Source organism: Stomoxys calcitrans, chromosome 2, assembly GCF_963082655.1.
Source record: "Stomoxys calcitrans chromosome 2, idStoCalc2.1, whole genome shotgun sequence".
Classification (NCBI taxonomy): Eukaryota; Metazoa; Arthropoda; class Insecta; order Diptera; family Muscidae; genus Stomoxys; species Stomoxys calcitrans.
This window is the reverse complement of record NC_081553.1, coordinates 226670943-226687439: the sequence shown is the minus strand read 5'-3', so window position 1 is coordinate 226687439 and position 16497 is coordinate 226670943. Positions and strand designations below refer to the sequence as shown.

At 39.6% G+C, this 16497-nt stretch overlaps 2 protein-coding genes across 2 annotated transcripts in view; one reads left to right on the top strand and one right to left on the bottom strand.

Moving 5' to 3' along the window:
* LOC106081020 (uncharacterized) overlaps nucleotides 1-4804 on the top strand; it is a 54944-nt gene extending 50140 nt beyond the window's left edge. Inside the window, exon 5 of the mRNA XM_013242689.2 lies at nucleotides 1704-4804. Coding sequence (XP_013098143.1) covers nucleotides 1704-1804 — 101 coding nt within the window. The 3' untranslated portion in view covers nucleotides 1805-4804. The remainder of the gene's footprint in view (nucleotides 1-1703) is intronic.
* Nucleotides 4805-6420: 1616 nt separating this feature from the next.
* LOC106081009 (mesencephalic astrocyte-derived neurotrophic factor homolog) lies at nucleotides 6421-15558 on the bottom strand. Its single transcript, XM_013242680.2, has 5 exons — nucleotides 15232-15558; nucleotides 14921-15010; nucleotides 14729-14853; nucleotides 14452-14593; nucleotides 6421-6694 (listed from the first exon to the last, which is right to left on the bottom strand). The coding sequence occupies exons 2-5, from the start codon at nucleotides 15006-15008 to the stop codon at nucleotides 6528-6530; spliced, it is 522 nt and encodes a 173-aa protein (XP_013098134.2). The 5' UTR covers nucleotides 15009-15010; nucleotides 15232-15558; the 3' UTR covers nucleotides 6421-6527.
* Between the last annotated feature and the right edge of the window lie 939 nt (nucleotides 15559-16497).

Genomic DNA, 16497 nt, shown 5'->3' with positions numbered 1-16497 from the left:
TTGTGTGTTCCTTATAGACTCAGAAACGGCTGAAACGATTTTCTTGAAATTTTTACAGATGGTGCATAATGATGGTACAAATGATGGTGTATACTGATATCTGAAGGGAGGGCGGACCATCTCTGTTACCATAATTTTCAGAAACGCCAAATCTCAAAGATGGGTGGTGCGATCCAAGCGAAATTTTGTGTGCTCTGTTATGCTTACCTACAAACAAAAATTTGGTATCAAAATTTCGGGTGGGGTACTATGGGTTGCGCCCACCCCCAAAACCTACCCAATATATATATACAACAATGACGACAATATGGGACTCAAATATAAGGTATTTAAGATAAGAAAACGTATCTGATATCCAATTGTAGGACCAAGTATTTGAGGGACCACCCCAACCACCAAAACACCCCTAAATCGGACATATTTACCGACCATGGCAATATGGGGCTCAAATAAAAGGTATTTGCTAGTTAAATGCGAATCTGATATCCAAATGTGGTACCAAGTTTCTGGGGGGTCCACCCCTTCCCCAAAACACCCCCAGACAGGACTTACTTACTGACCATGGTAATATGGCTTAAATAAAAGGTATTTGAGTGTAGAATACGAATCTGATATCCAGATGTGGGACCAAAAGTTTGGGGGCCGCCCATCCCCGAGAACATCCCCCAAAGAAGTTAAACTTACGACCATAGCAATATGGTGCTTAAATGTAAGGAGTTTGGAAGTAAAGCACGATGATATCATTATTCGGGAAAGTGTCTATGGGGCCACCCCACCCCCATAACACCACTCAAATAGGAAGTATTTGCTGACTATTGACAATAATTGGGCCCATAAAAGGCCCATTTATTGTCCGATGTCGCTGAAATTTGGGACAGCGGGTTAAGTTAAACCCCTCGACATACTTCTGCAATATGGCACAGATCGGTTCAGATTTGGATATAGTTGCCATTTAAGGTTTTGAGCCCATAAAAGGCGCATTTATTGTCCGATGTCGCCGAAATTTGTGACAGCGAGTTGTGTTAGGCCTTTCGACATTTTTCTTTAATTTAGCTCAGATCGATCCAGATTTGGATATAGCTGCAATATGGACCCATCTCTTAATTAAAGGTTTTGGGGCCATAAAAGGCGCATTTATTGCCCGATTTTGCCGAAATTTGTGACAGTTAGTTGTGTTAGGCCTTTCGACATTTTTCTTCAATTTAGCTCAGATCGGTCCAGATTTGGATATAGCTGCAATATAGACCCATCTCTTAATTAAAGGTTTTGGGGCCATAAAAGGCGCATTTATTGCCGGATTTTGCCGAAATTTGGGACCGTGAGTTGTGTTAGACTCTTCGACATTATTCTGCAACTTGGCGCAAATCGGTCCAGATTTGGATATAGCTACCATATAAACCGATATCTCGATTTAAAGTCTTGGCTGCATTTAAAGCGTATTTATAATCCGATTGATTGAGATCGTATCCGTATATGGTTGAGATCGTTTTATTTTTAGGTATAGCTACTAAAAAGGGCAATATTTTGTTATACACAATTGAACAATGACTTGTACTTATTAGTATTTGGTCCAAGGTATTGGTTTTCAAAGCATTAAGCAAAAAAAATATTACATGTATTTAATAAAATAGTTTGTCTTAATCCTTTGTATATTTTTGTTTCAATTAAAACTATTTTTTTTAATTTTTCTCTTTTAATTACAGTCATTTTAACCTACTTCTGGTGTGTGGTCTACAGCGAATTCACTGTACTATCTCAAGAAAACGAAAGAGGGCGCTACAATAAACAGCCATATAGACGATAAATTCCGCCAGCGAATAACATATAACAATTTATTAATATTTATTTAATTTTGTATTCATAATTTTTTAATGAATTTAATTTAGCAAACACTTAACAAACAAAAACCTACACTCAAACAAATTTGTTATTTGAAAACAGCAAACATAGGGCTACTGTATTAGCAAACATGTCTTACTGCTATTTCAACTAAAAAAATCTGCTAAAGTGAGTCGCAAGTAGGCTGAAAAAAAATATTTATGCTACTTTTTATGATTGCCTGTTAATTGTTTTGATTACTTTAGGCATTTTTTAGAATTAAGAATTTTAGAAATTTTGTTGGAAGAGATGATTTGGAATATCACTGTAAAGAAGCAATCCATCCATTGGTATACATTTGGAAATGTGCCTGAGCTAGCTCGCATTTTTGGTTATTACTCTACCAAACTGCATAGGATGGGCATGGCCTTTTGTATCTAAATTTAAAGAAAAAAGATTATGGAATGTGTACATTCAGTGGTGATTATAAACATCCACTGAGACACACATTTATGTATGTGTTTTATTTTTATACCCTCCACCCATGGTACAATTAAGAGGTAGGGTCAGCACAACAACAAATCTCTACCCTCAAAGAAACTACCTTGATTAGCAAATATCGTAAATTGAAATGTCAATTGTTTTACAACTTATCTTTTTCAAATGTGATTAATTTTTATATTTTCATCATTATAACACTGTTTTGTGGTTTATGTGTGGAATATCGGATCAAAAAGAACATCCCCTCGAGATTTTAGAAAAAAATCACAGCTGTGTTATCAAGCCTTTGACATTTAGATATACTACAAAATTAAAACAATAATAAAAAAAAATTCTCAGCTTGGGGTATACTAATTTCGTCATTCTGTATGTAACACTTCGAAATATGCGTCTAAGACCCCATAAAGTATATATATCATGACATTTTAAGTCGATCTAGCTATATTCGTACGTCTGACTGTCGAAAGCACGCTAACTTTCGAAGGAGTAAAGGTAGCCGATTGAAATTTTGCATAAATACTACCTATTAGTGTAGGTCCGTTTGTATTGAAAATGGGCCAAATCGGTCCATGTTTTGATACAGCTGCCATATAAACCGATCTTCCGACTTGACTTCTTGACCCTCTAGAGAGCGCAATTTTCGTCCGATTTGACTGAAATTTTGCACGTGGTGTTTTAGTATCACTTCCAAATCTGTTCATAACCTGATATAGCTGCCATACAAACCGATCTTGGGTCTTGACTTCTCCAGCTTTTAGAGGGCGCAATTCTTATCCGATTTGGCTGTAATTTTGCACGTGGTTGTTGTTGTTGTGGCCACATTTTCATGTGAAGGTGGCGATCCTTATCAAGCTCCTGTAGGTGAGCCAACTCGTTCCGGCCCAAAGGACCGATCGCCGGGGGAACAGGGAGACCATTGGTTATTTTAAGGCGCCAATAACTCGCCTTGTCATATTGAGCATCATAGGAACTCAGTATTTGTGCAAGAGCCGGTGCCGCCCGGCCTCTCACTGAGACTCTCCGCTCGACACCGCTGATTGTCCGCGATTGTCGTTGCAGCTACTCCATATGGAGCATTCCACTATCCACAACGTATGGACGCGCCCACAGATCGGACCTCAATGTTCCAGTGTGGTACTCACAGCATTCCCGTGCCGGGCACGTGGTGTTTTGTTATGACTTCCCATAATTGTGCTAAGTATGGCGCAAATCGGTTTATAACCTGATAACCTGATCAAGATCCCGGATCTGTTTATATGGCAGCTATATAAACAGATGCGGGATCTTGACTTCTTGAGGCCACAATTCCCATCCGATTTAGCTAAAACCTGATATAACTGCCATACAAACCGATCTAGGGTCTTGACTTCAGCAGCTTCTAGAGGGCACGCGATGTTTTGTTATAGCTTTCAACAACTTTGCTAAGTATGGCACAAATCGGTACATAACCTGATATAGCTGCCATATAATAAACCGATCTGGGATCTTGACTTCTTAAGCCTCTAGAGGCCGCTATACTCATCCGATTTGACAGAACTTTTGTACAACTACTTCTCCCATGACCTTCAACATGGTCATGAGGTGTTTTGTTACGACATCCAACAACTGTCCTAATTATGGCGCAAATCGGTTCATAACCTGATGTAGCTGCCACATTAACCGATCTGGGATCGTGACTTCTTAAGCCTCTAGAGGCCGCTATACTCATCCGATTCGACAGAACTTTTGTACAACTGCTTCTCCCAAAACCTTCAACATACGTGTCCAATATGGTCTTAATCTATATATAGCTTGATGCAGCACCCATATAAACCGATCTCCCGATTTTGCTTCTTGAGCCCCTACAAGACCCAATTCTTATCCGAATGGCCTGAAATATTACGCAGTGATTTCTACAATGTTCAGTATTTAATTCATTTATGGTCCAAATCGGACTATAACTTGATATAGCTCCAATAGCATAGCAGTTCTTATTCATTATTCCTTATTTGCCTAAAAGGAGATAACGCGCAAAAAACTCGACAAATGCGGTCCATGGTGGAGGGTATATAAGATTCGGCCCGGCCGAACTTAGCACGCTCTTACTTGTTCCGTCTAACATCACCTTCATAATAAAGCAGCAGTCATTTTCAGCAAACAACAGCAGTAAGCCTGCTACTCTGAAATTGCAGTACTACTGCTGTAATAGCAGAACTACTGCTACAATAGCAGCAAAATTAACTACTAATATTCAGCAGACAGTGTTTGCTATTTTCAGCAAACTTTTTTCTACGAGTGTTACTACTAAATTTATGTGTAGAGAGCTCTCTCTCTCTCTCTGTAACTCCTAAATTTATGTGTAGAGAGCTCTCTCGCACATAAATTTAGCAGTTACACTCATAGAAGAAAGTTTGCTGAGGAAAAAAAACAACAACAAAAATCCATACCGAATTTTATCTCCAATGTGATGAAAATTTATTGTTTTCAAAAAAAAAAATAATAATAATATTTTACTATGTAATGTTTTATGTTGTAATTTGAAAAACTAATGTTTTTAAATAAATTGATGTGTACAATAATAAAATCTTAAAAAAAAAAACTTACTGACTTTTCTTTTGTAGAATCAAGAATTATAAAAAAAGCTAAGTTCGGCCGGGACGAATCCTATATATACTCCACATTTGTCAAGTTTTTTGGACCGATTCTCTTTATAGGCCGAAACTAAAAAAAGATAATGGTAGGTCATAACAAGAAATCCCCGTGGGTTTTTCATATGCTAGGATAAGAATCGCGTCCTCTAGAGCCTCAAAAAGTATATTCGGGGGATCGGTCTATATGGAAGCTATATCAGTTTAAGGACCGATTGGAGCCAAACTTGGTACAACTGTTGGATGTCATAGGAAAATTCTACGTGAAAATTTTCAGCCAAATCGAATAAAAGTTGAGGCCTCTAGCGGCTCAAGAAGTACATTCAGGAGATCGGTTTAAATGGGAGCTACATTAAGTTTTGGATCGATTGGAACAATACTTGGTGCATAGGTTGTTGGAAGTCATACGAAAAATCATCGTGCAAAATTTTAAGAAAATGGCATAATAGATGCAGCCTCCAGCGGCTCAAGAAGTATATTCGGGGATTTCGGTTTATATGGGAGCTATATCTAAACATGGACCGATTTGAGCCATGTACAATCGCAATCTATCTACATTAACAAGAATTAATAAGAACTTATGCAAAATTTCAGACGCCTAGCTTTACTACTTTGAAAGTTGGAGTGCTTTCTAACGGACATGGCTATATCGACTTAAAATGTCATAACGATCAGCAATATTTATATTTTTTGGAGTCTTAGACGAATATTTCGAGATGACGAAATTAGTATACCCCCACCCATCCTATGGAAGGGGGTATAAAAATGGACATAGACTTAACGGAGAGTAGACAACCTATCACAAACCCTCTCTAGTTTAGAGCAAAGTAATCGAATTTTGACAAATGCTTTTAAAAATCCTAATGCTGAGTTTACATGGCACATCTGATGTATGGACATTGTAATAGAGTTGGTCAAAACAAAGGTGTATTCGTCACATGTACTCATAACCATCAGTCATGGCTGAAAAATCAAAATTGATTTGATTTAATTTTTTTCGATAAATGACGTGTATCGATTGCCATTTACAAAGAAATTTGTGTAATCATAAATTGACAGATATTTAGAAAACAAGTTCTGCGACAAATAAGGTTAATGCAGAGTTTACATGGCACATCGTACTCATCGTGTGTACGTGTTGATTACATGATGATGATTGCTTTTGCCAAAAACGGTACATCGATTTTTTCTTTTCTTGATTTAATTTTTCATACTTTACATGATGTACAGACGATGAGTACGATCATAATGTGCATTGTAAACTGTGATTTAAAGCTTTCGTTGTCATTGTTTGTATTAAACCAATAATTAATTTCATTCTGATTGTTTTTTATTTATTTCAATAGGCTTTACTTATTTTTTGTCTAAAAATATTTTTCCATGGTTAATAAAAACCAAAAACATAGCTTTGCCAATACATGAGCACACAAAGTAAATGATGTTTAATTAAAATACTGTTGCACTTTAAAACATGTTTTTAGTTTTTAAGGATTTTATTTTATTTATGTAACTAAAATCAAGTCTTTTGTGTGTTTGTTTTTTTTTTGTTATGTGGTTTAAATTAAGAGCCTACATGGGCTTTTATAACTCGCTGCGCACATATTTGGGCTTGAGTTCTTCTATTCTTTTAATGAAGTCGGTCTTCTCCAAACAACCTTCACAAGATTCATCCCAGTCATTGAGGATTTTCTTCAAGTCACGTACTTTGAGTTTCTTCAAGTCCACGGCATTCAAATCAATTTGTTTTTCTGCAAAGAAAAGAGAACAACGACTATGAATAATAGTTACAAAACCAAAAAGAAAGAAAGAAAAAATGTTTAATTTGAAGAAGAAAAAAAAACACGTTTTTATGCCCTCTGCAAAATGCAAATTGCAAAATGTTATTTTGGTATCCAATTGAAACAAATGGTTGCAGTCTCAACTACTTTTTATTTCGATATTTCGGTTGACGGAAATTTATGGTATAGCTGATTACTGTATTGTCCGCCCAACTAGAGAAAGGAAACAGAATCATATAAATTCTTGATAACGATTAAACGAAGTCAACCGAAATGTAATTAAAACTGCGAAACTTTTGTTTTAACTGTACCATAGCAATAACCAACTACAAAAAACAACATTCATGCAGACACGGTAGCAGACGCGTTAATTGGCTACCGGGTGAATGTAGTCCTTGGAGAACGACCGCCACCCATTGCACCCGAAGAAATCGACCTCCCCCGGCAAACCAGAGTGGTTCTGGCTCAATTACGTTCCGGCAGATGCAGCCGCCTCAATTCCCACAGAGCTAGGATTGATGCCGACGTGCAAGATGTATGTCCCGATTGTAACCAGGGACCGCACGATACACGTCACCTGTTTAACTGCCCGGCCAGACCCACTCGACTCAGACCCAGATCCCTGTGGACGCACCCCATCTTAGTCGCGGAGTTCCTGGGTCTTGACACTCAACAGAATCAAGCAGACGAAAGATAGTACACAATAAACTGCTACAACAACAACAACAACAACAAAAAGTGTCACAAATCAACACAATTGAAATAAAATTTGGACAAAACTTTCAATGGATATCCATTTTTTTTAAATAAAATTTAAAAAAAAATCTTATATATAAAAATCAATTTGTGTTTGTTTGTGTGCTCCTAATAGGCTCAGAAACGGCCCAACCAATTTTCTTGAAATTTTCACAGATGATATCTGAAGGGGGGCGGACTCTCCCCCTTACCCTAATTATCAGAAACGCCAGATCTCGGAGATGGGTGGTGCGATTTAAGCGAAATTTTCTGTGCTCTCTTGTAGTAACCTACAAACAAAAAATCCAAATTTCGGATGGGGTACCCAGGGGGGGGACGTCCCACCCCCAAAACCTACCAAATATATATATATATACAAACAAACAAAAAATCCAAATTTCGGATGGGGTACCCAGGGGGGGACGTCCCACCCCCAAAACCTACCAAAAATATATATATATATATATATATATATATATATATATATATATATATATATATATATATATATATATATATATATATATATATATATATATATATATATATATATATATATATATATATATATATATATATATATATATATATATATATATATATATATATATATATATATATATATATATGTATATATATATTTGGTAGGTTTTGGGGGTGGGACGTCCCCCCCTGGGGTGGTCCCCCCAAATACTTGGTCCGACAATTGGATATCAGATACGTTATCTAATTTCATTTGAGTCCCATATTGCCATGGTCGGTAAATATGTCCGATTAATGGGTGTTTTGGGGATTGGGGTGGTCCCCCCAATACTTGGTCCGACAATTGGATAACAGATACGTTTTCTAATCTTAAATACCTTTCTTTTGAATCGCATATTGTCGTGATTAGTATATATATATATATATATATATATATATATATATATATATATATATATATATATATATATATATATATATATATATATATATATATATATATATATATATATATATATATATATATATATATATATATATACTAATCACGACAATATGCGATTCAAAAGAAAGGTATTTAAGATTAGAAAACGTATCTGTTATCCAATTGTCGGACCAAGTATTGGGGGGACCACCCCAATCCCCAAAACACCCATTAATCGGACATATTTACCGACCATGGCAATATGGGACTCAAATGAAATTAGATAACGTATCTGATATCCAATTGTCGGACCAAGTATTTGGGGGGACCACCCCAACCCCCAAAACACCCATTAATCGGACATATTTACCGACCATGGCAATATGGGACTCAAATTAAAGGTATTTGCGTTTAAAATACGAATCCTATATCCAAATGTGGGACCAAGTTTCTGGGGGTCCACCCCCTTCCACAAAACACCCCCCAATCAGGACTTATTTACTGACCATGGCAATATGGGGCTAAAATAAAAGGTATTTAAGCAATAAGGGGCTTAAATGAAAGGTCTTTGGAAGTAAAGCACGAATCTGATATCAATATTCGTCTCTATGGGGCAACCCCACCCCCATAACACCAACCAAATAGGAAGTATTTGCTGACTGTTGCAATATGAGGCCAAAATAAGATACAATCCCATGGCAGCCGGTTGTACGTACCGGATTGACCCGATGGAATCTTCATCGGCAAGGGCTGCCGCCTCAGTGTACGTGTTCGTCTTTTTTCGTCATGGGAGAGGCACATCCCGGAGTGCCTTCTCCGTATGCTTTTGGTCCGTGCCGGGATTGAAAAGAACCCCGGACCCTGGTTCTGTTCCGTTTGCCAGAACCGCCTTCATCATCGGTCAGTGTCGGTGAGGTGTAACAGGTGCTTGGAGTGGGTACATTTCCGTTCTTGCTCTGGCCTAACTTCGCTACGGGAGTATAGTCATACTGGCTATGTCGCTAGGTGCTGTGCGAACACAGCCAGCAGTGGGTCACAAGCGTCGCCGTCGTCGCCTTCGGCGTCCTCGTCGTCGGACTATGTGACCCCCCCGACCTCTCCCGTACGGCAATTTATGCAAAGACAGCACCCTAGCCCTACTATTGCCAGGCCAGTGTCGGGAAATGTATCGTTCCTGCAGTTAAACTGCAATGGACTGCGAGGCAAGATTGATGAGATTGTGGATTTTATGAGTCGGAAGAGCATATCGGTCGCAGCGATCCAGGAGACAAAGCTGACTAACACCTGCAGCTTGCACAGTTGTCACGGCTACAATGTGCTACGTAAGGATCGCTCAAGGAATGGAGGTGGGGGATTGGCTTTCGTTATACACCATTCCGTGCAGTATAGACCTATCTCGCCTGCGCTTGACGCTAGTGACCCATACATGGAATGTATGGGGGTAGCAGTCAAGTCTGGTACTGCCGAGATAGAGATATACAACGTGTATATACCGCCGGTTGGCAGCTGTGTCCCGATTAATGGCCAGGCCTACAGCCCCGACATAAGTGGGTTGCTATCTGGCCATAGTCGTCTGGTTCTGGGGGATTTCAATGCACATCACTCGTCATGGCATTCTCCCCTAGGCAACGACCAGCGTGGCATAGCTTTGGCAGAGCAGATAGATAGCTCCACGTTTTGCACGGTGAATGAGGATGCCCCCACTAGGATTACGAGGAGGTGCAGCAGCTCGCCAGACATCTCAATCGCATCCCCTGATCTCCTGAGTGACGTATCCTGGCAAGCCGTCATCTCTTTGGGGTCAGACCACCTCCCCATAATCCTCACCATCGACCGACCACCCGACTTCATAACCTCTGAGCGCCGAACGTTCATCAACTATAAGAAGGCCAATTGGACTGGCTTCAGAGAGTATACCAATCGCCGCTTCAATGAACTGCCACCCCCCTCTGATGTGCTTGTGGCCGAGAGGAAATTCCGAGACATCATCAACGCAGCAGCCGCTCGCTTTATACCAGCCGGTCGAATACCGCAAGTGCGACCCAATTTCCCGGCGCAAGCAGTGGTACTCGCAGACGAGCGTGATGGGATTCGTGCTATGGACCCCGCTAACCCCAGAATCAGCGAGCTGAATCTGGAAATAAACAGGGTAGTCAACGAACATAAGCGGAATTTGTGGCTGGAACACTTGGAGCAATGTAACTTAGGCACCGGTGCAGGCAAATTGTGGGCCACTGTTAAGTCTCTCTCGAACCCCGGTAGACGGGACGACAGGACCTCAGTCACTTTTGGCGAGTTAACCGTGACTGATCCGAAGAGATGCGCCAGGTTGTTCAACCGTCAATTTATCGTGCATCCCGAGAGAGACAGGGCAAGGAGGAGAGCCATTCGCCGTATTCGTGGTCTCCGAGCCGATGAACAGCCATCACAATTTACCGTGGGCGAAGTTACGAATGTCATCCGTGGCGCCAAATCTTCCAAGGCGTTGGGCCCCGACGGAATCTCTACATTGATGCTGAAGAATCTGGATTTACCTGGAGTTGAGTACCTTACCACTGTCCTTAACCTGTCATTGAACACTCTTATAGTTCCCGATGTCTGGAAAATGGGCAGAGTGATCCCGCTACTGAAGCCTGGTAAAGACCCGAGTTTGGGGGAGTCGTACAGACCGATCTCCCTTCTCTCACCAGTGGCTAAGACGCTTGAGGCATTACTCCTCCCGAGCCTCGTAGGAGAATTTCCATTCGCCGAGCATCAACACGGATTTCGGAGACTGCACAGCACAACAACAGCTTTGCATGCCATCACCACACACATTTGCCGTGGCTTCAATCAACCCAGGCCATGTGATAGGACGGTCCTCGTGGCATTGGACCTATCGAAGGCATTCGACACGGTCAGCCATGCCAAATTATTTGAGGACATCGCCAACACGTCCCTCCAGCCAGGCCTTAAACGTTGGGTCGCGAATTATCTGTGTGGCCGCCAGTCATTTGTGGAATTTAGGGATAAGAAGTCAAAACACCGTAGAGTGAAACAGGGAGTTCCCCAAGGCGGGGTGATATCTCCGGCTCTGTTTAACCTCTACCTTTCCTCCATCCCACCTCCTCCAGACGGCATAGAGATCGTATCATATGCGGACGACTGTACGATCTTGGCATCAGGCCCCCCACCCATTGATGACATCTGCGATAGGTTGAACGTCTACCTCAACGAGCTTGCCTCATATTTCGCTGCAAGAAATCTGAAGATATCCGCCACCAAATCTTCAGCCACACTGTTCACTACAAATACGCGTGAGGTGAATTCTGAGCTGACTGTGATGGTCGATGGAGAATTGATTCCGACCATCAAGTGTCCCAAAATACTTGGCGTCACATTTGACAGCTCCTACACTTTCTCCCCACATGCCACAGCAATCTGCAATAAAGTCAAAAGTAGAAACAAGGTCCTCAAGTCACTCGCTGGCAGCACTTGGGGTGCAGACAAAGAAACCTTGTTGACCACGTACAAAGCAATTGGCCGGTCTGTGGTAAGTTATGCAGCGCCAGTGTGGTCACGTCAGCTTTGTGACACGCAGTGGAATAATATTCAGATCTGTCAGAATGCCGCCCTCCGAACTGCGACGGGCTGCCTCCTTAGTTCTCATGTGGACCACCTCCACCAGGAGACAAAGATCCTACCAGTGCGAAGACATAACTACATGCTGTCTAAGCAATACCTTTTGGGCTGTTATCGCAGAAATCATCCAAATCATCATCTTGTGGATAGATACCCACCGCCCAGAAGCCTTAAGGTAGATCTACATGATCTAGAGCGTGAGGTCCAGCGCTACAAGAGAGAACCTCTAGATCAAGCGGCATATCAAGCGGGTCTGAACAACATTCATGCAGACACGGTAGCAGACACGTTAACTGGCTACCGGGTGAATGTAGTCCTTGGAGTACGACCGCCACCCATTGCACCCGAAGAAATCGACCTCCCCCGGCAAACCAGAGTGATTCTGGCTCAATTACGTTCCGGCAGATGCAGCCGCCTCAATTCCCACAGAGCTAGGATTGATGCCGACGTGCAAGATGTATGTCCCGACTGTAACCAGGGACCGCACGATACACGTCACCTGTTTAACTGCCCGGCCAGACCCACTCGACTCAGACCCAGATCCCTGTGGACGCACCCCATCTTAGTCGCGGAGTTCCTGGGTCTTGACACTCAACAGAATCAAGCAGACGAAAGATAGTACACAATAAACTGCTACAACAACAACAACAACAAAATAAGAGGTATTTTAGAGTAGAACACGAATCTGATATACATTTTCAAAGCCATGTCACTGAGTGGCCGCCCATCCCCCAAAACACCCCACAAACCGGTCATGTTTGCCGACTATGGGAAAATGGGGCTCAAATGAATGGTATTTGGGAGAAGACCATAATTCTGATATAAACATTCGGGACCAACTGTCTAGGGGACGTCCCACCAACATAACAACCCCCAAATAGGACGAATTTGCTCACCAAGACAGTGGAGCTCGATATTCACAGTTTGAGGGCCCATACCCCAAACCGGTTTGATCTCTTGTGCTAGAACATACATTCCGTGATCGCCCGGATCTCTGCCTGCAGGATCCTATTATGGTCAGGCAGTCGAAAACAGATCTCAGTCCTTGGGGTTTCAATGTAGACCCCCCGGCCCACATGTCCATCTGTATATCATGATATCCCAGATGGCAATACCAGAGTTCCGTCTGGGAGATCATGCTATACAGATGGATCAAAACAAGAGGTCAGAGTGGGCCTGGCGGTCTTCATTGAGAACCCAAGGACTGGGCCCTGTTTCTCAAAAATAAAGATTTTAATGACATTAAATTTTTTATAAAAAAAATGTTACCAAAATTTTTTATATAAATAAAATTTTGATGTTTTCTATGAAAATATAATAACGCCATAGCCTTATCACTTGCTATTTCAATAAAGAAATTAAAACCTAAAGTAAAACCTTCAAAAAACACGCCGCTTGCTTGTACATACCGGATTGACCCGATGGTCCCTCATCGGCTAGGACTGCAACTTCAGTGCAGTTCTACTAACAACAACTGAAGATTTACTATAGATTTCTCTTAGCTCCTCGCAACTTATGCAGATGTCACTACCTGTCATATATAATGTTTTCTAATCAGACAATGCGTTATCATGGCACAGTTCACGAGTGATAATTTTGTTCTACTACATGTCATCATCAGCGATAAACCTCTTCAAATTTAGATTAGACTACGTAGTTTTGATCGTTCACAGTCGCCAATTTGTGTTCATCTGTCATACGTTGGTTGCACTTCGAGCGTAATACCACGAACAATAAATTTGAATAGCGCTAGAGGCATAATTACAGATTCCTGCTACCTCTTTAATGTGTAAGTCCATAATGCAAATGCGAATTTGGCCATGAACATTCCATTCTCACATAACAATTAGTGCTGTCCGACACAAATGATCCAAAAATCTTGCCTCCTTTTAAAGAGCCCACAAAGTGGACGCCATTCGCAAAGCAACTATTTGGTGGAAGTTCTTTGGGACACAACATTCTTGCTTGTTTGCGCAGCAGTTCAACATTTCTGGTATTTTTATTCAAACACTCATTTCTGAAGGCCTAATTTTCTAATTTCAGCTGATTTCATTTGAATCGGAATTCATTCCAAATAAAATTATTTCCTCTATTATTTATCACCACTTTTATTGTTAACTAAAAAGAATGGTATGTAATTGAAATATTTTCTGCTGTGAGCCTGGTTCAAAAACGAGATTTCGGAAAAGATGCTGCAGCAATGCAATGATCGGAAATACCCATAGGAGCAAAAATAAACTTTTACATCTTTGAATGCAAAAATGCCAACTCAAAATAGTCAAGAATAGTATTATTTTCCACAAGAAATCATGTCATTCACTAGTTCCGTTTATACCCCTCACAACTATTACAGCTGTATTTTAAAAAGTTCAAAGACTTGAAAAAATTTCAAAAATTCTAGGGCTACTAATCTATTGCTGGCTTAATGCTCCTAAAAATCTAATATCTTTCAATACCAACTTACCATAACGTAAATCACAGATTTGAGCATCCATCTTCTTAAGTTTTTCGCAAACTTTTTCGGCTGGCATAGACCAACTCAAAGGTTTTGTGAGTTCATTCAAAATTCCTGTTGCTGATTCCTCTAAGCCACCTAAATAGTAACACTGTAAACACAAACACACCCACAAATTAATTTACAATACACTATGGCATAGCAGCACAGTAAAGACACGTCATAAGAAGACGAGTCTAGATACGCCATAGGGGAAAATATCAACAGGCGATACTGCAATACTTACAAGTCTTTGTTCCTTGTTCTTTTGTTGTTTACAGAATTTCTTGAATTCTGCTTCGATTAGCTTGAAATCTTTTTTGGTGGCATCATTTAAGGTTTCGGCAAATTTTCTCACTGTTTTAACACACACTAAAAAAAAATAAGCAACAGAAGATAGTTATGAATGGATGTAGTATTAGCAGGCAAGACGGCATACCTTCGCAGTCTTCTTCTTTCAGGGCCAAGGATGATTGAGCCACAAAGGCCACTCCAAGTAATACAATATAAACAATTTGTGATTTCATATCTGTAAAGAGGTTTATATGAATTTAATGACTTTAAGAAGAGTTTTCTTTATAAAACATTGGCTTCCTATTTAATGACCCGATGTGAAAGAATGGAAGAACTTTTTAGCCCACGTAAGCAGCTATTTTCAGTTTTCCATTGAAACATATGATTTTCTTTTTGGAATATTTTTACTTTGTATTGAACTAAGTTTATTTTCATTGTGTATTGGATAATACTTACTGTGTGTTGTTTTTAATATCCAAAAATTATTATTTATTTATTTTATTCTAGTAATTTCACGAATTCCCGTTGGCTTCTAATTTGTTAATAAGTTAAGTTAGTTTTTAGCCGGTGACAAACTGTGAAACGAAAAAAGAAAGTTCAGCACATGCACAGCTACCAAGAGACAATGTCAACAGGAAAGAGAGTGAGACCAAGGGGATACTCCAAAGTTAGATGACTAACAGCCAACGCCGTAAACAGACAACAGCTTTACAAAATGCAATAACAATTCAATTATTGCACTCTATTAATCTGCTCTATATTTATATTGATTTAAAGAAGATAAGTTATAATTTATAATATTTATAGCTTGATTTCATTATGCTTTTATTTCAATTAATTTTTTTTGTTAGCTATAAATATATTATACGCCTTTGTACTCTGTTTTGTTTTCTTGCTCTCTTCCACGAAGTCATTTCTTATTGGCTAAAATCAGAGTTTGTCAATTTATAGCATTGCCACTCTAATTCAATTCCAAGAAGAATATGTTGCCATATTATATAGTGCAGATGGAAGTGCCCAGAAAGTTGATAAAATGAAATGCGTTATTTTCAAATAAAGCTATTGTATTGTGGTGTATCCACATTTGTTACTCTCAATCGTTTAAATTATTTATTTTTTAACAAAGTAGGTGTGGTGTATCCACATTTGTTACTCTCAATCGTTTAAATTATTTATTTTTTAACAAAGTAGGTTAAGTTTTCCTTTTCTTTGTTAGTTCATATAACACTTTTGAGTTTTAAAAAATATGTTAGATTGAATAGGCATTGAATTGTCTTTTTGTTTTCTTTTCATTGTACAGAAAAATTTGATTCATTCGAAAAAATATAAGTGACGTGTCAGGAAGCAAAATTAAAAATATTCATAAATTTGTTAATTGTTTGCGTTTTATTTCGTTTTGCACCCTTAACCACGTCAGTATTTTAATATAAAAGCGCACGACTGTGGAAATTTGGTCGTACATGTCTAAGAAAAATTACTTTACATAGGTGGCGCATAAAATGAGAACCTAAACTTGAGGCATTGTACAATACCAGCCATGATATGAGACATACGGCAAATTCTTTTATCAAACAAACAAACAGCTCGCCTACATTGAACGCTGCAAACGTAACAGATAGTAACGGCATTCTCTATTCAACTGGAAATATGTGGTTACAATAAGGACCTTTAAAAAATTGGAGCGATATTTTGCCGCAACTGAAATGACGCCGAATATACGGA

Excerpts from the sequence above, each read along its gene's own strand:
- LOC106081009 (XM_013242680.2), bottom strand. The coding sequence starts at position 15,008 with ATGAAATCACAAATTGTTTATATTGTATTACTTGGAGTGGCCTTTGTG. Across the intron at positions 14,594-14,728 it reads AGAACAAGGAACAAAGACTT|TGTTACTATTTAGGTGGCTT; the intron begins GTAAGTATTGCA and ends TTGTGTTTACAG. Across the intron at positions 6,695-14,451 it reads AATCTGTGATTTACGTTATG|AAAAACAAATTGATTTGAAT; the intron begins GTAAGTTGGTAT and ends TTTTCTTTGCAG.